Source organism: Cyprinodon variegatus, unplaced genomic scaffold (genome assembly GCF_000732505.1).
Source record: "Cyprinodon variegatus isolate N-32 unplaced genomic scaffold, C_variegatus-1.0 Scaffold824, whole genome shotgun sequence".
NCBI lineage: Eukaryota > Metazoa > Chordata > Actinopteri > Cyprinodontiformes > Cyprinodontidae > Cyprinodon > Cyprinodon variegatus.
This window is the reverse complement of record NW_015151277.1, coordinates 196,270-216,786: the sequence shown is the minus strand read 5'-3', so window position 1 is coordinate 216,786 and position 20,517 is coordinate 196,270. Positions and strand designations below refer to the sequence as shown.

Genomic DNA, 20,517 nt, shown 5'->3' with positions numbered 1-20,517 from the left:
TGTATACCTGTTATACATAGATGTAAATATTTAATGACCTAGCAACCTTCATTAAAAAATGCATTGGATAAGAAAACATATCTTTAACCATAATTGTGTCTGTAAACAATGATTTCAAGTTCCTTAAAAGACACTTATTACAGCTCTTGTAACAAATTAAACAGTAAAATACAATGGTTCACCCAGAAAAGCTCAAACTAAATTATTTTCCAAAAGCAAAAACAATACAAAAATGACAATATTAATGTTTTGTTTCCCGCTTTTTAATTAGGCATCTTCTGGATTCATATTTCAAGTGTTTTATTTTATGGATAAATTAATGTCAGATAAAACACACTCACACACAAATACCACACACGCTTTTCCCAAAGGTTGCATTGTTTGTAAAAGTTGAGTTGTTTGGCCACCAAAGAAGCCACTTTGGGACTTTCAGTGGAACGTTGGAGGAAATCGGACTTCCGATACAGAAAAGACTATAGCAGAACTTTTCCTCAGCTCTTTTCTCTGATTCCTAATAGAAGAATTCAAATTTTTTTACCCTTTTCTGCTACTAGTTTATAAAAAAAGATTTAAATTTTTTTATTAAAAAACCCCTAAGTGATCTGGCAAAGAAACTTAAGAGCAGATAGAGCTCTTAGTAGAGCAGTTGAAGAGCACAAGTGAAAGAAATGCTGAGTCTTGAAGGTCCAAAGGCATCCTAGTTCCTCGTCCATCCCTTCAGTCCGCTCTCCTCCGTCCTTCACATGACGTCAGCGCGTTTGTCCCTGACTTTATTCCTCAGTTTAGTTCTGGCTTTGAAGGCAGCGGAGTTGTATAAATGCTGTTGGATGTAAAAGTAAGGAAATAATTTCTGTCAGAATAACTGGATTTAGTCACCAAAAAGATAACGTTTTCAAAACAACAGCAGTCCAATATCACGAACCTAATCACTTTCCTACTAAACTTCCTTTAAAGGTCTAATCAAGTCTTGAAAAACAGCTTTTGTAACAGAATCATAACCTGTAAGAAAAGTTATGTTTAAAATAAATAATAAAGCCCCTTGCTGAGAAGAGCAGCGTACTTTCAATAAAAAAAGTTGATAGAAAGGAGAAAAATGTTCAAAGATGCCCCAGAAATATTATTACTCAGCTAAAACGATGTCAAAGCTCTAACAGGAAAGGGATTGAAATGGATAACCAAAATATCAAAGATCTGGCCAATCAGAAGCTCCCTAGTGACCGAAAAAGGTCCATGATTACTTTTGAGCTCTGTGGCAACCAGAAGGCACAGCGATCAGTAGGAAAAATCCCACCTCAAACACATTGTATGCCGAAAGAAAACTGGAGCAATATTTGATGGACTTAAAGTTAAATTATTCTCTTTTTAGGGTCTAGCAGCTGCAGTTTATCAGACGACCTCCAAACCACAGTGCACAGCCAAGCAAGCTGGCTCAGGTGTCATGGTATGGGGATGTTTGTCATACTGTGGTGTCTGTTCAAGGGCTATTTACTTACTCTGCAAGAACATTCAGCTGGATGGAAATAGAAGCTATATGCAGTGGTGTCAGCGCTTCTTTAGGACACACTGCTTTAATCAACACAACTTTTTATGCTTTTAAGATTGGAAAGTAAACTACTTAAAGAAAAGAAACTGTGTGTTACCTTCTCTACCCGTGAGATCTTGTTGCCTTTGATAGTAGCAGCATCTAAGATGAGGGGGGGTCCGAGGCCAAAGATGTCTCGGAGGAGCTGGTTGAACTAAAGAGAGATAAATACAGAGCTTAGTTGAGTGCAAACCGGTGGCATTTCCAACTCAACAAATCCACACAGCAAAGGAAAAGACTTAAAATGTTCAAAACATGTTTAAGAAGTACATAAAATTACATGAATCTGTTTGTTTTGGATGTTTTAGGGCAGTTTCATCACAAAAGACTGCTATTTTTTTTATAATTTTCATTCTATCAGCTTGAATCGTTTAAAGACCTTAAATGTTTAAATATGTAATGTTTATAAGATTTAGATCAATTTAAGGGAACATTATCACCAGAATAGATTTACCGAACCACCCATAAATGGTATTCAACAGTAAACCTAATATCCATCAACATAGATCTGTAAACATGCCATCTTCTAAATAACCGAAATGATAGATTCCATTCAGAGTGATTTATTTTTGTGTTTAGGAAAAAAATAAAAGTCTACTAACAAGCATACATCAATGACCTGACATCCCCTCTCCTCCACAAGCTACCACACCTGTAGATGGTGCCTGACTCCAGACTCCAGGATCTCCTTGAAGGCGTCGTAGATTCTTTTCCTCATCCAGCCATCGATGTAAACGCTCTCCACCCCAAATCTGATCTTCTCCTCTGTGAAATCCTCGCTCTGTGGAGCAAAAACAGCCCATCAGAAACTAAACAGACAGAAGGAGAGTAAGAAGAACCAGCTGCTACAGGAAACCAACCAAATCAAAGCCTCCAAGGTGAAAATCAGAGACAAACCTCTATGTAATGCAGCACCTCTCTGAAGATAGACCGCTGTTTCCTTCTGTCGTTTTTGGCTCGGTGTTTGTTGCCGTCCGTGGCTAAACTCTTCAGACATTCGCACAGACTCTCACTGTCCTCCACCTCAAACTCCTACAGACACAGTCAGAAGAGCTGAAGCAATCACATTTACAGTACCCTGTTCATCAGGCAATGTGCCTAGCGTCCACTTGAAGGAATAAATATGAATAACTTATAATGTTTAAATATGATCTCCAGCAAAACATTTAAAGGAAATTTTGCATTCATGTTTTTTTATAATAAACATGATTTACTACATTAACCAAACGCTGAAGCTGTACTGTACTGTACTGTTAAGTACAGCTTTTAATTAGATTTTTTAAACTCTGCTTTAAACTGTCTGCTGTGTCCCTTGATCATGATGCTCTTTGTTCACTAATGTCTGTCTTAAAATACAAAAAACAGCAATACAAACAGTGTTGGAAGTTTGAAAACCTTCTGTAAACAATCTGAATATGGACAAAGGTTCAACAATCGAAATTTCCATTTTTTGTCTAGTTTTACCATCTCCTGTCACACAGCAAGGATTCCTGCAGGTTTACCTCGTCTATGTCTCGTCCCAACTCCACCAGCAGAGCAATCGTCTCCCCCACTGCGATTCTGTAGTTGACATCACTGCTCTGAAGACAGGCCTGCAGCTTAGGAAGGTGCCTACAAACAGCACAACAAATACAGAGGCAGTGTTAACAGTCACTCCCTACTAATAACTCTCTGCATGAACTTCAGAGTCCAATGCATAAAACTAAAACACGTGTCATCAAAGGAAAATTTTGAGATCTCTGCTCAAGATACCAAGTTGAGATAATCAAGTCCTTAGCAGGATTTTGTAGTTCTTGATAATTATATAAAAGCTGCAGGTCTACAGTTGTTAAATGCTGGAGTTTGAAACAAAAGACCAGAACAAGGAAGTTGAGACACAACCTGACATCTCACTAGCATATCCAGCTAAACAGACTCATGCATTTACTGAATGTCATTTAGCTCAAGTTTCCAGGTGAAAATCTGTTCTTTCATTGAAATAAGACGAACTTTCAGGTTTTGAAGTAAAAGAAAAGCAAAAGATGAGATCTTTGTCACACATTGACTTCCTTTGCACATGTTACCAGATGGTGAAAAGTGGTTTTAAAGCATTTATCCACACTACAATCAAGAATATATAAAATCCATAAATGATGATGATTTCCTTTTAGTGAACATTAATAAATTCATATCTTTTAAATGGAAATTAAAGGCTGGAGTTCATGTTATTTCATGTTTATTTGTTACCAAAATGTTCGTATTACTTCTTATAAGGTGATCTATATCTTTGTTTCCACTCACATTTCCAGCAGCTCAGTCAGTTTGGAAGCGGGACAGAGGGTAACCAACAGCGACCAGGCCTGCAGCGCTGCGGCGTGGAGCCCAGGCATGCCTGGTTTGGGTGTAGGCAGCGTTCCTTCTCTATTAGGGTAGGAGGTTATGAAAACGCTTTCCAGAAGAGCCAATGACTTGACCAAGTCCTGCAACAATTTAGATCAAAATCAAAACACAGAACCCAACAAAATGTGAACCCATAATGAACTGCTGTATTTTATTTTTTTTATGTAAAGTAGTTGTGTAAAGGTTCCAGAAGGAACAAAAATAAAATCTCACCTCCCCTTCTTCAGCAGTGGAAACATAGCAGCACATCCCTAAAGCCCTGGCACACTGATGAGATAATGGGGAAAAAATGAAAAAATAGGAAAAAAATAATAAAACAGAAAAATAACATTAAAACATGTTTTAGGTAGGGTTTAAAGGTAGAGCTGCTTATCGTAGTTTAGGTTCTACTCTAACAAACTACGTTTGTTTGCTTCCCTAAACAGTAACTTTAAACATAAATATCTATACTGCTTCTCCATCTAAAACTTAAAAAAAAAGCAATCATCCTAAAAAAATAAAGCTGCCTGTAAAATTACATTTATCTGACTTAAGTGTAAATAGAAACAATATTGACTGGATGAATTGTGCCTTTCCTATAGAAAGAGGATATTACTCACACTTTGACGTGCTGCTATACTGGCACTGCCGTCATTCAGGATGGAGGTGAGAATAGGACGAAGAGACTTGAAGCCCTCTTCAGCCTCATCTCCTCCCCCCAGCTGGATACACAGCAGGGTGAAAACGGTAGCAGCCACTGCCTGTTCCTCTCCACTGCCTGCAGACATGAAGAAGAAACGCTGCAGCTTTACCCTTTGGATAAACACTAAAGTTACATCAAACAAGAGCGGACAATGATTTAACCAGGTGGTCAGAAACTAAAACAAAATGAATTATGACACACAATTTAAAATCAGCCAGCTCTGTTGCTTTCAGTACCTTTCTTTAAACTTCTTTCCAGGCAGTCGCGCACAGTGAGACGCTGACCTGTCAGGAAGTCGTATAAAACTCTGGAGGAGAAAGCTTGTCTTAGTGACTCTAGAGCCGCTAGACGGGTCTTTGCACTGGAAAAGAAAAAAATAACAGAAACATTAAAAAAAAAAAGAGAGAGAATAAGACTGAAAAACAGAATCAAATTAATGCTGCCTGGTTGAAGGGATACAGGATGATTCATTAGGGCATTCACCAAAAGTTGAATGGTCCACCTAATTAGGCTGAGTCAACACAACTCGAAAGCTGCGATATTGCACATGCAACGATAATTTGATAAGATAGGAGCATATAAAACATAAAGCTAGAAAAAAAAAAAAAAATCGAACTAGCTGGTTAGGCTCCAAACAAGAAGCTAAGCTGAGGTTTAGTACCCCTTTAAAAAAAAAAAAAAATTATAATGATAAATATTTTTAAAAACCACAGATTAAGATGTATATATGCATAAATTTGCATACATTTTTGGAGAGAATGAAAAATAAAGTTTAGTTTTAGGACTTAAATATAGTAAATATATTTATAGCGATATTTAAGGAAATATGCATCACACAAATGTTCCAAACAATACCTAAATCAGGTTATAGGAGGATAGAAAATACAGATTTATACACTGATAATGCTTATCTCTTGACCAAAGCATTAATTATAAACTATATAATCCCATTTATATATAAGCCCCCTGGAAAACGTCCACCAATCTTTAAGCTTAAGCCACACAGCAGCCCGTATACTCTTGAGTTTAACTGTTATTTTTTTTCACCAAGGTAATCTGCCAAATTAAAGCTTCGTTTGAGCTTAAAGGCACACTATGCAACATTTTTCAGTTAATTAATGTGTTCCATATCGTTTTGGATGATTAAATGAGTCATTTCAGGTTGAACAAAGGTATTCTCGGCCGCCCTGGTGGTCTGTGGGGGAAATACCGCACTTGCAATTGCAGGAGCACCGACCCGCACCCACAGGCTCAGAAGTCTCACGAGAGTCAGTCTTGCTTTACGGCGAGAACTGCTACACGCCCCCAGTTAAAAGCATTCTCGTTGCTAGCACAGTGGCGATCTTTGTGCAGTTATGCTACGTTCACGCAGCAAAAGCAGCAAAATCGCATCTGCTGCTTCATTTTTGCTGCTTGTACCAGTTAGTTCTGACCCGCGGCTGAAGCAGCTTTGCTGCTCTGGCTGCGTGGTGCAAAAGTGTGTCTGACGCGCGTTGGGCGGAGCTTCACTATCCTTTCTCTGCCTTGCAGCTATATTTGCTGTGATCAGTGGGAATAAAGTAGTTTTAATATGTGTTTAAGTGAGAAAATACACCTGAAAACGTAATCAGTGCTGTCATTTCATTCAGATTATTATCCTGCCTTCAATATTTTTTCTGTCGGAGCCGCTCAGACCCCCACATACCAGCGGTGCACCTAGGAATCCCTTCATCAGCAGCCTCTGGCCGGGTCGCCTCCTCGCGGTTCACCACTGCACCTGGTAGGTGTTTTTCATCTAAATAATCCAAACTGCATATTCTGCCGGCAGATTTCTGCATTTTAAGTTAATTTAGGCGTCAATAAACTGTTTAAGAGGAGTGATCATAGCCTCTGATCATCAGCGCTGTGTCTCTCTCCCTGCGTCAGATGATTAAACGCGCCTGACGCGCTGCTTCAGCTGCTCAGACGTGCTGCGCCTGCTGCTCAAAACGCACCGCAGGACCTTTTGCTGCGCCTTGACGCACGTCAACCATTGACTTTGCATGTAAACTTGCTGCTTCTGTCGCTCCAGCTGCGGTGTGAACGCAGCATTAGTCATTGGTTGCGTTCGCCTGTCTGCTAAGCTCAAAACAACCGCGCCTGGCTTGACGGAGAAACCAGGAGAACAGCTGTGCATATTTACGACAGTGCACTTTTACTTTCGCCCTCTGGGGGGAGCCTCGCTGGAAAATCAACACCGGTTGCATAGTGTCCTTTTAAATTTCTCTGACATGATGACTCAGCATAGATTCCTGTTTAACATCAATTCCAAAAAAGTTTTCCTAAACTTATCAAAAAAAAACAACAACTCTAGTTTAAGTAGTTTAAGCCCTACTAAACCATTGTGCCCTCATTATTGTTTCTGCTGTAGGACAGCCATGTTTACCTTTTGTCCATTAGGTTGTCTATACACTGCTTGAGTTTGTCTTCAGTTTCCTCTTGTGCAGTCTGCTCATCTATCTGTTCACCTGTAACCAAAAAACACTTATCAGAGGTGTGTTCATTAAAATATAGCCATGTGAAAAAATTAAGACATCATATTAAATATTCAAAAAAACCTAAAAAGTTACTTTTTTGGAAGTTAAATAAACCTGCTTTGTGTGTTCTATAATATGTGTGAGCAGACCTGAGCCCTCCTCCAGCACTGAAGCAGTTTCACTCGTACTACTGTAGTGGCTGAGAACATCAGAAGTCATCTCATCGTCGCTGGCGCCAGACTCGACTTTCATCCCATTTTTAACACCTGAAGACAAAAAAATAAAGGGTGCACAAAGTGAAACTCCTGGATGAGTAAGAGGGAGAACAGACTGAGATCGCTTTGGTGGCAAGTTAGAGGAAAGAAAGCTGAAAATCTGAAAGGAGCAAACAGTGACTGGTCATTACTGATCTATTAAATGGAAACTAAAAAAAAGAAAAAAAGATGCTGCTATCGGCCCACACTGCTACAAACACTCTTTGGAGCCGAAGTTGTAACAGAGAGTGAATGTTTACATTATTGAGTTATTGAGCTGAAATCAGAGGAAGGGCAGCAGCATCTAGGGTTAGAGGAAACTGTTTTCTAGAACATGTCGACGGATCATTTAGGCCACTGCGTTTTAAGGTGGAGGAGAATTCAGCAGCAAACCTTCTACAGAGCAATGAGAGTCATCAAGTAAAGCTGTTTTCACTGTCACATTCACCACAGAAACAGATTTTGGGGTTCGTGATCAGGACATAATTATAGATAAAGCCAAGAGGCAGAAGCTCACAACAGGTTAAGCTTTTATTAGCATGAGGAGGTTTTGTTTCAGCATAGCTCTGCCATGCATGGTGCAGGAAGAAGAGGCAGGCGGGTTAAGCTAAGCTATGCTAACTCTCAGTGTTCCTGCTGGATAAGGACTTTCTACTGTTGGTGGGATTAGTGGAGAACAGAGGGGCCGTTCATTGGGTCCCTCTGTTGGTGTTTAAGCATCAGACCGATCATTCTGTGATTGTGTTCATGCTGAAGTCAAACTGTATGGTGAAAGTGACCCGGAGGTTACTCATCCTGCAGGAATATTAAACAGCTCTGTTTTCAATACCAAATTATTTGATTTTAGACAAATACAGTGGCAGCAATTATAAATCCAGACATTATTGTTTCCGTCTGCAAACAGGAATAAAAAAAGGAAAGTGAACTAATAACCAACCAATACATAAGTGGAGTGAGGATGTGTAAGCTGATAAAACAGGGGGAAAGTTCAACTATTTAAACCTGAGCTGCCCCAGTTTTAGATTCATTGTTGGCTGATGTCTTTTATTTAAACCAGAGGAAAAGCTTTCTGCATCCTTATTATGAACAGAGAGTTTTCAAAGGGAGTAATAGAACAGATGAAAAGGAAAGCTATCTTTTATATTTGAGAATGTTCACAAGTCTAATTACTCCTAATAGTTATTAAAAAAAATGAGCCATTTATAGAGAGGAAATGTTATATCAGGATAATGATTGAACCTAGTGTCAGAGCAGGAGGTTATGCTTCTTTTTTTTTTAATATTTGATCCCTTTTATAGTATAAATATTTATTCATACATAGACATCACGGATGAAATCAACTGGAATTGAAAGGTAAGCTGATAATTACTGCTTTTTTTTTCTCTAACCAACCAGTGAATATGCCTTATCGTAGCACAGCTAATGAGTGACAAAGACATTTCCAGTTTGAGTGAGGAGTTTAAAAGCTGCCTTACAGAGCTGTAAGATAGCATCTAAAAGGAAGCTACATGTCTGAGCCTCATTGAAGCTGCGATAGAGTGTGAGACTTTTAGCAAATAACAGAAAGGCTTCACAAAATACAGTAAAGTTTTCTGTTTTTATCCTGTTCCTGTTCCTTTTAGGTTTCATTAGGTTTTAAAGTGCCTCCTCTTAAAATGTTGGCTCTTCTCGTGTTCTAAATACCAAACAACTGTTCACAGATAGAAGGCTAGAGAAGGACTTTTTAAACATATTTTTGTGTCATAAAAAAAGGTTGGAAACAGCTCCAAATCTGTATCCAAACGTCAAATCTCACACACATCTGAGGATTTGAGATTATAGTGAATTAACCTGTGATTACCCATCTACCGTTTATCCATCTTATTTTTTTAAAGAAGTAACTTATTGGGTTAATATTTAATAAGCAATTTATTAAGTAATAACTTAATTAATAATAATTTAAGTTATTAAATAATAAGTAATAACCCTAAAAGGTTGGAAAATAAACCTACATCTACATGACTGATTTCAATCCAGAGAGATCAAAAAACGTGCACTTTGATCATGGATCAGCCAGCAGCTTTCCCAGTGATCATAATTTATCTCTGATCACTGCACCCCCACACGACAGCGATACACCTTCCCACGCAGCCCCACCCCCACAGCTCTGTTATCTGCAGTGGGAGCTGCCTGCCATAACTCACATGTTGTCTCATCGCTAACACAAGGCTCCAGCAGTCAGTTATACTAAAATACCGCTGGGTGGATTCCTTCAAATTTCTTTAAATTTGTGTGAAATAACCTGTCATCTGAAAATATAAACCTATTCCAGTACATAAAGAGGATTGCTGTGATTTCAGATGTCTGCACATGCAGACTGTCCCTAATTTTATCCCTCACTCAGAGAACCGAATGGAGCGACAGGTGCAGAGTCCACAGCAGCTTGCTCTCCTGTCTCCAGTTCTTATAACCTTATAATAAACTACAGTCTTACAAAGTGGAAACAGCTTCACTGATCTATAGGCACTGCTTTATGAAGAACCGGAAGGAATGGGATAACTCCCCAACAACTTACCTAAAAAATAAGGGTCTGGTGAAAGGGGAAAATTTATTTATGGTTAAACTTTGCTTCTAGTTTAGTGTTGACACCCCTTTAAACAGTTTAGATGACCTGCATTACAATGAGCTTTTCCATAGCATGGTGTGGAATTACAGATTATGCTAATGTAGAATAAAAAAAAATATGTTTTATCGATTTTCTCTGGTCCCAGCGAGATGCTTTATAGTGACTAAAAATCAATTTACGCATTGATTAATTAGCCTTTCTTCTCCCTTTTATTCCATCTTTACTCGATCCAACTTTTCAAAACTCCACCTCATGACTATTTTTTTTTTCTTTATGTTTGCAAGTAAAATCCAAATAGCTTATTCATTTTTATCAACAGCACATAAAGTAGTAATAAACCTCCCCCACTGCCCTTCATTACGTCCAGCCAGGTCATACAGCAGCTGACTGATCATGTGATAAATCAAGAGCTTAATGTTAGACGTTGGGGCCGGGTATTTGAGGTGAAGAATTTAAATCGATTTTAGTGCATTTGCCAAAGCAGACTTGAGCATTTTTAGTTGCCGTTAGGTTTAAGGCATGCACCTTAATGCGATCCCAGAGCTTCTGGACTGGGTATGACGTTAGCAATGGGAGAAGTTACCTTTCAAAGATCCTTTAGCTGAAATCTGCAGCTGAAGCACCTCCTGACGCAGAGACCCTAGTGGTTTTGGGAGATGCATGGGCAAAGGGACGTGTAACATATATAGGTGGGGAACAGAAACAGTGGATGGGAGAATAAATAAAGAGGGAAATGGGGAAAATGTGGGATGGCGGTGATGGAGAGAAACATCACAAGTGAGCTTAATTTCTTAATCACTAAAGTCATCCTCTAACATATGAAGCACAGTGTCAAAAATTAATTGACCTGTTGGATCTTTGCCTTTATAACCGACTTACTTCCTTCTGTGTTATTTCTACTGGAAATCTACAGTTTGTGTGAACAGCTGAGCTCGACACCAAATCAAACCTGGGCAGGTTGTAACAGGAACATTTTATTGTCATACCTGTCAGAAACCTGTTGTTGTCGTTATTCATGACAGCAGAGGAAGACAACTTTCTGATCTTAAGGACACTTAAAACTAACTGCAGAGCCAGCAGTGCACGATTTAAGCAGGATGATGTCACTGCTGCTAAAAATAACACGCAACTCACCTTAACCCTCGACGTGTTCGTTTCTTCATGACTGAGTGGGCTATGTTATTAACATTTATAACAGAGCAATAAAAAAAATGCATTTCCTATTGGTTTAAAACCACTTTTAAGCTCATCTACATATTTTAAGGTCATTATGATTTTTAATTTAATACATTAATTTGGCACCAATTTTAAGAGTGGAAATGTTCAATTTTGTAATCAAAATAAACAGTTATAATTGATTAACACAGGACGAAAAAAAAAATTCTTATAATCCAGTTATTAGAGATCCAACTTCCGCAGACTTTAACCAGCTAGTTTAACACTTGACCAACCCTGACTAGTGACCAAATTCAAAATCTATTTTTCTCCCCAGATCAATTGGAAACCTTGGGTTGAGGCCAATGCCAACATATAATCAAAGTGTTATTAGTGATGCATAGTAAAGGCTTTTCCTGACAGTGACCGATTTCCATTAGCTGTAATGGCTTGACTTGTCCAGTTTTAGCCAATTTCTTTTAGGAATTAAAAAATATGAAAGAAAAAGATGTGCAAGATGTTGTTTTACATAACGGCAGGCAAAGATGACATGAATGCAATGTTCTTGTTTTTTGGTTTTTGACCCATTGACATCCAATCAGATCTGATAAGGATCTTTTTAAGAAGATCAAAAAAAATAAAAAGATCAAGAAGAAAGACTGCTCTGCGCATTATCATGCATTACCATCGTTGATTTTCTTCCTGCTTCTGAGCTGCAAGATGCAGGATAATAACCTTTATTGAGTATTAACAACGTTCAGGATGGATGAATGCGACCGGGATGTTCAGACATGGGTCAGATTCGAAAAGATCAGATTCATATCAGATTAAGGACCACATAGTCAAGTGGCCCGGGTCGCATTTGAAAAGAAAATCAGATCTGTGCCATTCAGACAATCAAGAAAAGATCTGATACAGGTCGCATATGGGCAAAAATAAATAAATAAAAACGGATTTGGGTCACTTCAGGCTCCACATAGCCCATTACTCCAAAAATCTAACCTTTACCTGGGTTTATTGGTAACTAAGCATCGGTTTGCACACGTTTTTGTACTAACAAATGGTTTTTGCATACTTATTTATTCAAAATTACTTTTACAGATGTGTAACACAAGCTCCTGAATATATTTGTTTATGTAAATTCTTTACCAGTTTTGGATTGCTATTTGTTTTCAATAAAAACACCTCAATTTGGAGGCAAAATTATACACTATTTCTCATATTCTATTTCATTATATTGATATTATGCCGTTTAAAATTGTCATTTTTGATGAAACACGTGGTAAATCTTATTACCAAAGGTTTTGTTTAATCACACATAAAGAAAAAATATGCTGTCTTTATATGCCTTTGTGTCATAAAATACCACAACACAACATTTATATTTCCACTTTATAGATTTGGAGCGGCACGATTTAAATAAAAGTTATTTATGAAGGAATTCACTTCAAACCATTCTGGGCTTAAGGGTCTAAAGGGATGAGGGTCCAAAAATATTACTGATAAATCACCCTTTCTAGATATTGCAAATAATAATAGATGGTAAAACAATAAAACTACTGTTGCAAGAAATTCTTAGAATAGATCCATCACTCGGTGTTGCACCAGAAACAGATCTAGGAATGTAGATTGCACAAATGACACCAACAGAGTAGCTGAAGTCAGAGGAGCAACAGGCTGCTGTCGCCACATGGACAACCCAAATGTTTCCACTACTACCTTAACTAAGCATGGCGACCCAGATAGAAAGCCTCTATTTAGATTCTGCTTCCTGATTTCTGCTGATTTCATCTGCGTATGAAGCTGGATAGGGGTTTCCATGTCCGCTACTGTTACTCACCCGGCTTACCGGAGCCACGTTTCCCTTTTTTACTCCGCGGCATGTTTAGCAGCTCCTCCGGGTCACAGCTAAGCTAGCTGAGGTAGCAGCGGAGCTCAGCCTCCTACGGTCCACTCCGCCCTTAGCCAACAGCTGTGGAAAGAGAGAGAATACAGTCTTAACTATTGCCGCTACCCAAAATCTTGTTTAATAGAGAAATGTGATTAAAAACGACATCTTTCTCACTCTTTAGGCTACACTTCGCTTAGCGTCCGTGAGGTGCTCCACAAAACACGTTTTGCAACCAACTGCCGTCTTCAATCCCGGGAAAAAAGGAGCTGTTTAGAGCGGGATATATCCTCTAACTATCGATTTTCTCTGTGTATTATCTGTGATTGTCCCCGGGTAACCTATATCTAACGCCAGGCTGAGATGGTAAATATTTCTCGAAGTGTTTTGGACGGAGTTTGGAGCACGCTGCAGTCGCCAGGTCCACCATCTTCCCCGCAGTAACTTGTAAAACCCACCGGCTACCGGGGTTGCCAGGTTGGTTCGGTTGGTCTGCTTCTTCTTCTTTTTTGTTAGATTGGCGGATAACAAACCACTTATAGGTGCATACCGCCACCTACTGTACTTGAGTGTGTAGCTCCATAGTTCCACCTGCTATATTATTTTTCAGGTTGGTTGGTCCTGGTGATCCCCCATTTCCGAGTAAGTGAACCCACACATAAGACAACAAAACATTTATTTTAAACAACTCCTCTTTATTTATATATCTTCTTAGTCCAGAAAGCATTCTTTTTATATAAATGAAAGGGTAGCTGCTTATTAAAAAACCCACTAAACAAACCATAAAAAAGATTTACAAAAAGTTATAAATACAATGATAGTTTTAAAAAATAAGAGTAAATATTAGCTAACAAATTATATATATATATATATATATATATATATATATATATATATATATATATATATATATATATATATATATATATATAAACCAATGTATACTGAGGGATGGCCAAAATTGGATAGGCACCAGAACCTCAGGGTAAATCTGCACTGTTCCAACAGGAACCAGCACAACGTCCACATTTCTAAATAAAGAAAAACTATAGTTTCCTACAGCCTTTGCTAACAACTACAGCCTTTGCTAACAACTACATATATTAAAACATCCGTCTAGATAAAAAGTATATTGGATAAAATTCTTTGAGGTTTTAGTTCTGGAGCGGACATCTTTTCCATCATCATTACTTTCCTACTTTTATCAATATCATTATACATTAAATTGATATTTACAAGAACTAATATCTACACAAATTTATAATTTAATAGAATTTTATTAAAATAGTTATTTACAGTATCTATGATTTCACTGAAGACTCTTAGATGACTTGCAGAGACACATAATTTTCTCTTTACGGCATATAACACAAAATCTAGTTCTGAAAAGAGCAGGAATTCTGTACAAATCATCTCTAATGTTGGTATATTGATGTGCACAATTAACCACAGTGTTTGTGTTGCCAAGTAATTGTTAATATATATCAAATTAAAATGTTGTGAATATTCTACTTGAGAGACAAAAATTATAGGGTGGTCAATGCTTGGTCCCCCATCTAGTTCCGCCCCTTTTGTTATGTTAAAATTTGTATGCTTTAAAATTAAGTAGTTTTGACCTCCCTTTATTTGTATAGTTCTAATTCACAACACATGTTTTCTAAATGAATTTAGTTTTGTATACACTCTGTGTATACAAAATGACAAAAGATGTCAAAATAACCTTTACAGGTAATTTGATCAGATTATAGGGGAGGAATTGATGAAAAAATAAATAAAAATTAATGATATCTCAAGAAATTCAGCAGATTGCATCGAGGAAGCTTTGCAGAATTCCCTCTTCCTAGATAAACATGCATATACAGCATTTAAATTGCAATTAAAATTGTGTTAGAAATGCCTAACATGAGGATGGCATGTTTAATGAGACACCACAGATCACTTTTATTGCCAAAATTATATCCAACTAAACCGTTTGTGTTCTAAGTCATTAGAATTACCAATACTTTGCTGTTGGCTAAATCCAAAAATAACAGGTTGAAGTTTTTTTTATTTAATTCTTTAATGTAGAAATATACATAGGATTATTTTAAGCAACTTGAAAAACTTACAGATGATTGCGAACAATGTTAACATTTTGATTAATTCTTAATAATTAAGTTGGGTTAAGGCACATCTCACACTGCTGCCTTGTGTGGAATCATGGAAAAATGAAAACACGTCAGTCAAATTGAGGACTAAATTTCAGCTCCCAGATTGTTCTGGAAAGACAACTTACTGTGCTGAGCCATAATGATCATCCATCATAATGATGATAGAAGTACAGAGATGGTAACATCTGGTTTTGTTGGTCTTTAAGTGCAGGAGGGAGTTTTATATTTCACTGAATAGAAGGGATCAAAGGCAAAAACTAATCTAAAGCATAATGCCACAAATTTAGTTAAAAAAAAAAAAACTACTCTAAAAGCATAAAGTCAGTGTTTTGTGATCGACATCAGAAAACCCTGATTCTCTTACTAATTTTTACCGGTGTTGTGCCATATGTAATGATCATGGTTTTTTGACATTGAGAAACAGTGTTCATATTTCCTCTTGACATGATGACCAAAGAAGAGGATGCAATTTTGGCAAGCAGCTGTAAGACTTCTGCCTGAGAGCCCACCGTCATGGACATCCAGGCCCAAAAGGGCCCAGATCTCCAGAATGATCAAATCATGATGATGACTTTTCAGAACCAAACTGCTGCAAAACAGACTTTTTGCAACACATTTCTCTTGAGTTTCAGAACTTAAAGAGCCAGACTGGATGAGAAAGCCTAATAAGGATCCCTTGGTGTGAGCCACATGGACAAAGAAAACCTCTGGTTGCCATGAGCCTGCCTGCCTGCTGGATGGATGGAAACTCAAGCCTTCCAATGGAAATGGAGAAAAGGTTTCCAGGTCTGGCACAATTAAGGACAGAAAAAACAATATGTCTTTTAATGATTTTGATCATTTCATGTGTTTACTGATGGATACAGACAAGGCTAACAGGATGGACTGCATTCTATGCTATGCTACAGTAATATGTTTTGAGCTGTTGTTGAAGCTTGGAGCTTAAAGTATCAGAAAATATAAATTCCCAGCTGGCTGGGAATTGAATATAACAGTTATCCATGACATTAACATGGCATCCAACATGGATGGGCATTGAATATAAATTCGCACCACACTATTGTGCCCTTCAACTTAAAGGATTGAGTTAAGTCAAACAGTTAAAAGGCTTTTTACCAATTATGGAGGAAATGTATCCAAACTTAAGAAATTTGCAGAAAACAATGAAATCCTATTAAAAAATGTTTGTTCTCTGGCATTGAGGGGACAGGACTCATTTTGGTCATTCTAACTGAAGAAAAACAGGAAAAGGTGAATTTGATCTCATCTCAAATCATGAATATTTTTTTAACTAACACTGACGCAACGTCTCAATCATGCTGTTGGGCCGGACCACACCAGACATCCGTAGCTATAAAGGGATGATTTAGATCAAAGTGCTTAATGTGTTCAAATGGCCAGAAACTAAAGGAAGAAAATTGGTTCAGGGCTTGAATGTGTTCACAGATGCTCTCCATCCATTCTTTCACAGAGAGAATGTACAGTATAAAAGGGTTGTTCTCTCTTTAATTAAAAAAAAAATGACAGAGATATAATTCAATTTTTTGGTAGGTTTATTAGCAAAGGTGTTAGACAAAGTACAACAAAGTATTGGCTCAGAGATGCTCATTGCAAATACAGCATATTTCACTTTGATTTGTAAAAATAAAAACAGTAAATTCATGAATCATTGGTCTTCAACCTTATTATTTAGTTCTATGCAGTGTTGGTTTGTCAAGTTAACCCCCAGTACAATACACTGGAGTTTGTTGTTGTGATCTGACTAAATGTTAAAAAGTTAAAGTGGTTTTAATTATTTTTCCAGGCACTGTAAAAAGAACATTTACAAAAATATGTATTGAGGAAAACATTGGAAAAGATATCTATGTTTCAGATTAGTGAAACATTTTCTGAACTAGCTGGTCTTGTTTTCACCCAAATTATTATTTCAGATGCAAATGGAAAAGCAAACTATTTTCCTCAAAAGATACTCTCCTCCAAAGTTCAACTTTAACTATACATGAAAGCCCAAGTTTCTCACATCGTAGCACAGCTTCAAGGTATTAGTCAGTAGTACATCTAGTTACTAAGAAGCTCCAATTAAATACTTAATTGCTTCTTTAAAGGAACAATATTATACTGAACATCTCTATAGATTAGACAACTATTGTACCATCAATCTTCTCTATTCTAATTAAAACTTTTTTTTTTAACAAAAAATAAAATAAAAAATTCAGCATGTAAACTATTTATTGTACCGTTTTCAATACTGTAAGACTTTTATATTTAAATTTTTTAATTGAATCAATGCTATCCAACAAATTAAACCACATTGTCATAAAAGAAAAAAACATTAACTTTTTTTGAAAATGGTAAGAATAATGATTTTAGAAGACAAAAACATTTGCATATATGTAATGTGTTAGTTTTTATTATAGTGAGCTTAAAAGGCTCTGTCAACTTGTATCAACATTTCTCCTTTTTTATATCATACCTTTATATTTCATCCAATGTATATTAGTGTTTTCCTTAATTGTTAAGCATATAAATTAAATAGTTTGAAGGTCAATACAAGGCTAAAATATAAATCAAAATGACTGCATTTTGATTTATATTGATTTGATTTATTTGGAAGATGCACATTAACTATCGTCACTGCTAGTTTGCTAAAATGATCCAAAAGGTTATTTTTTTAATCCAGTGTCCTTGGAAACATAGAGAATTTTGTCTCTCTTAAATTTAAATAAATGTAGTTCTGATCCATTAGAGCTGCTCAGTGTTATAACATGAAATACTTATTATTATCTTTGGAGAGTAAATCATTCAATAATTCAACCTCCAGCTGGCAGGTGTTATTTACTGGAGTTATGTATTTATATTTCCTTCCTGTATATTATAGAAAGTTATCTAAGCTGTTTTTGATGTTAAACTTATCACTATAAAACGACCCACAAAAGATGGCACCATTTGTACCAAAACAAAATAAAATAAAAAACTTTTTAAATGGCAGAAAGCAAAAATACTAGCATCTAACTTGCTGGTTTGATTCAATGAAAGTTTAGTGTAATTTCTATTGTCTTAACTTGGGAGAATAAAATGTTAACTTTATTCCCACATATTAAACCATGTTATCAATCTATAGATTGATTCAAGCCATGATGCTCACTGTTCCGTAGAAAACTCTATACAGTCTCTTCTTCACAGCTTCTGTAATCCATTGTTATCAGTGACCACAGTAGAACACTGACCACAGATACAGCGGCAAGATGAAATGGTCTGTTTAAATCCTAAATTTGCCTTGCATTGCAGGAGTTTAACACCAGAAGGTAACAGCAGTGCTTAAGGTACAAAGACAGAAAGACCCAGTGTGTTCCTCCCTATCCTGAGTAGTAGTTTGTGGGAACAAAGGGCATCTTGGTGACTGTTGCTGGGACTGTTTTCTTCCTGATTTCAACCTGGATGGCGGTTCCGTTCTTAGCGAATGCTGCATCTACGTAACCCATGGCGATGTTCTTTCTTAGGCAGGGGGAGGGACAGCCGCTGGTCACTTCCCCTGTATAGCATGAGAAAAGAGAAAGTGGAAATAGATCAAATTCTATGTTAATATAACTCTGGCGCTTAAGAAAATCTTCCTGCAATGGAGCAACATATGAAATTCTGGCTGTGCTTCAAATTATGAATTACTGCTCATTTACTGAGGAGGAATTTCTTTATAAAGAGACCAGTTTTAAACTGATAATTACCTAATACATTTCTTATAATTAAAAAAATATATATTTTATGTCCGATTTAAAATCAAGAAAAGACATTTTATGATGAATTAAAATGTGTTTATGCAAGGATTCTGGCGACCTCTAGTGGTCATAGTATTTAAAACATCTATCTATCTATATTCGTGTATTACTTTAAACAGTAATTCAATCATTTCAGAAACATAAAAATTTTTCAAAAGATATATGGAATCGAAGTTCTTTGATGATTCTCTCCACATGATTCTCTTTTTAATTTAAAATTCAGGAGTGCAAAAGCACATAGCTCCCTATTCCAGGAACCCCTTTAACTCTCTCACCTATGACCTGTCCTGCAGGGCTCAGGATGGGGGTGTGCTGTCTCACTGGGGGTCCAGTGGACACCAGTCCAACTCGTCTCCTGGCTGTCTTAGCCTTGATTTGTGGTATAATGATATCGGCACCGGGGAAATCCTTTGTCTGACGTCTGCGCTTTCCTGTGAGACAACAGGAAAAGCAATGGAGCCATTTAACGATGTTTTATCAATCAGGTTTATGCTAGTGAAAATATGCATGATCAGTTGAGGAAAGAGTTATCTGCCTCACTAAAGCTGCAGTGACAGATACATGCCTACATAGATCTATTTATAGACTGATATGAGAAATAAAACCAGACCTATCGTCCAAACAAGACTGGCTTCCACAGGTGTGGTGGTCTCATCGATGTCATTGCCATAAAGACAAAGTCCCGCTTCCAGACGAAGACTGTCTCTGGCTCCCAGACCGGCCAGCTTCACCTCACTGTTGCTGAGCAGCTTCTCTGCTAGTTCAACCACTTTTGAACGAGGAACAGAAATCTGGGAAACACAGACAGAGGAGTAACTTTAAAGGCCAGCGACCAAAGATTTTTATCAAAGCAATAAAGGGGCTAAAATCATCCTTTTCTCACGCATACCCTGAAATTTATGGGAAATACAGGATAGAGCAGAAGATGAAGCTGGTCAAATTAGACCCTCATTATATATTTTGGTCCTCTCTGTTCTTTGAGGGGCTTCTAAACAATTTCTCAAGAAGTGCAAAAATATTCTTTCAGGATTATTTCAGGTCATGCAAAATCATTTGCATTTTTGTTTTGTTTAAATATGCTTATAATTGCTGCTTGTGCAATATTTAACTATTTAATGTGAGAAAACAGGATCCCACAGTAAACATAAAAATGGCTTTGCATGTTTGCATTTATGCAGGTATCTGTGTTGTTGTTTTTCTTTTTCTAGTCTAGAAAAATAATCTAGATTGTTTTCAACAAAAATAGTGGATTAAAGTCCATCCATAAACACTGCTGCATTCAGTTAATGGTTTATAACATGAACATCAATGCAACATCAATGGCTGTTTGTGAATTTGCTTCCTGTGAAGTAAAAATGAAAGCAAAAAAAAAAATGTATACATGTATAAATATATATATATATTAGTGCTGTCAAAATTATCGCGTTATTAACGCGTTAACGCGAGGCCATTTTAATTGCGATAATTTTTTTAACGTGAGATTAACGCTATGTGGTTTTATGGTACAATTTTCCAAGTACATCCCGCTGCAGCCTGCGGGAAGGCGGGGCTATT

The 20,517-nt window shown here is 37.1% G+C and overlaps 2 protein-coding genes across 5 annotated transcripts in view; both read right to left on the bottom strand.

Moving 5' to 3' along the window:
* Positions 1-6: 6 nt before the first annotated feature.
* On the bottom strand, positions 7-13,506 carry ifrd2 (interferon-related developmental regulator 2). 4 transcript variants are annotated; one of them, XM_015396846.1, is made up of 14 exons: positions 13,209-13,506; positions 12,993-13,124; positions 10,581-10,637; positions 7,288-7,404; positions 7,048-7,129; positions 4,880-5,004; positions 4,561-4,718; positions 4,175-4,228; positions 3,863-4,041; positions 3,085-3,193; positions 2,480-2,614; positions 2,235-2,363; positions 1,641-1,736; positions 7-820 (listed from the first exon to the last, which is right to left on the bottom strand). In XM_015396846.1, the coding sequence occupies exons 2-14, from the start codon at positions 13,033-13,035 to the stop codon at positions 740-742; spliced, it is 1,365 nt and encodes a 454-aa protein (XP_015252332.1). In that variant the 5' UTR covers positions 13,036-13,124; positions 13,209-13,506; the 3' UTR covers positions 7-739. The 4 variants fall into 4 exon arrangements, with proteins under 4 accessions (XP_015252332.1, XP_015252331.1, XP_015252334.1 ...); XM_015396845.1 differs by having other exon boundaries at positions 13,218-13,506; XM_015396848.1 differs by lacking the exon at positions 10,581-10,637 and having other exon boundaries at positions 13,209-13,505.
* Positions 13,507-18,430: 4,924 nt separating this feature from the next.
* The window catches only part of amt (aminomethyltransferase), a 7,013-nt gene continuing 4,926 nt past the window's right edge, over positions 18,431-20,517 (bottom strand). The window contains exons 7-9 of the mRNA XM_015396838.1: positions 19,574-19,754; positions 19,239-19,394; positions 18,431-18,722 (exon numbers count right to left, since the gene is read on the bottom strand). Of these exons, the coding sequence (XP_015252324.1) occupies positions 18,547-18,722; positions 19,239-19,394; positions 19,574-19,754 (513 nt within the window). The 3' untranslated portion in view covers positions 18,431-18,546. The remainder of the gene's footprint in view (positions 18,723-19,238; positions 19,395-19,573; positions 19,755-20,517) is intronic.

What these genes read in the sequence shown, in the direction of transcription:
- ifrd2 (XM_015396846.1), bottom strand. Translation starts at nt 13,035, where the DNA reads ATGCCGCGGAGTAAAAAAGGGAAACGTGGCTCCGGTAAGCCGG. An exon ending in ACGTGGCTCCGGTAAGCCGG is followed by an intron (nt 10,638 to 12,992) that starts GTGAGTAACAGT and finishes CAAAACCACTAG; the next exon opens with GGTCTCTGCGTCAGGAGGTG. An exon ending in AGTGCTGGAGGAGGGCTCAG is followed by an intron (nt 7,130 to 7,287) that starts GTCTGCTCACAC and finishes TTTTGGTTACAG; the next exon opens with GTGAACAGATAGATGAGCAG.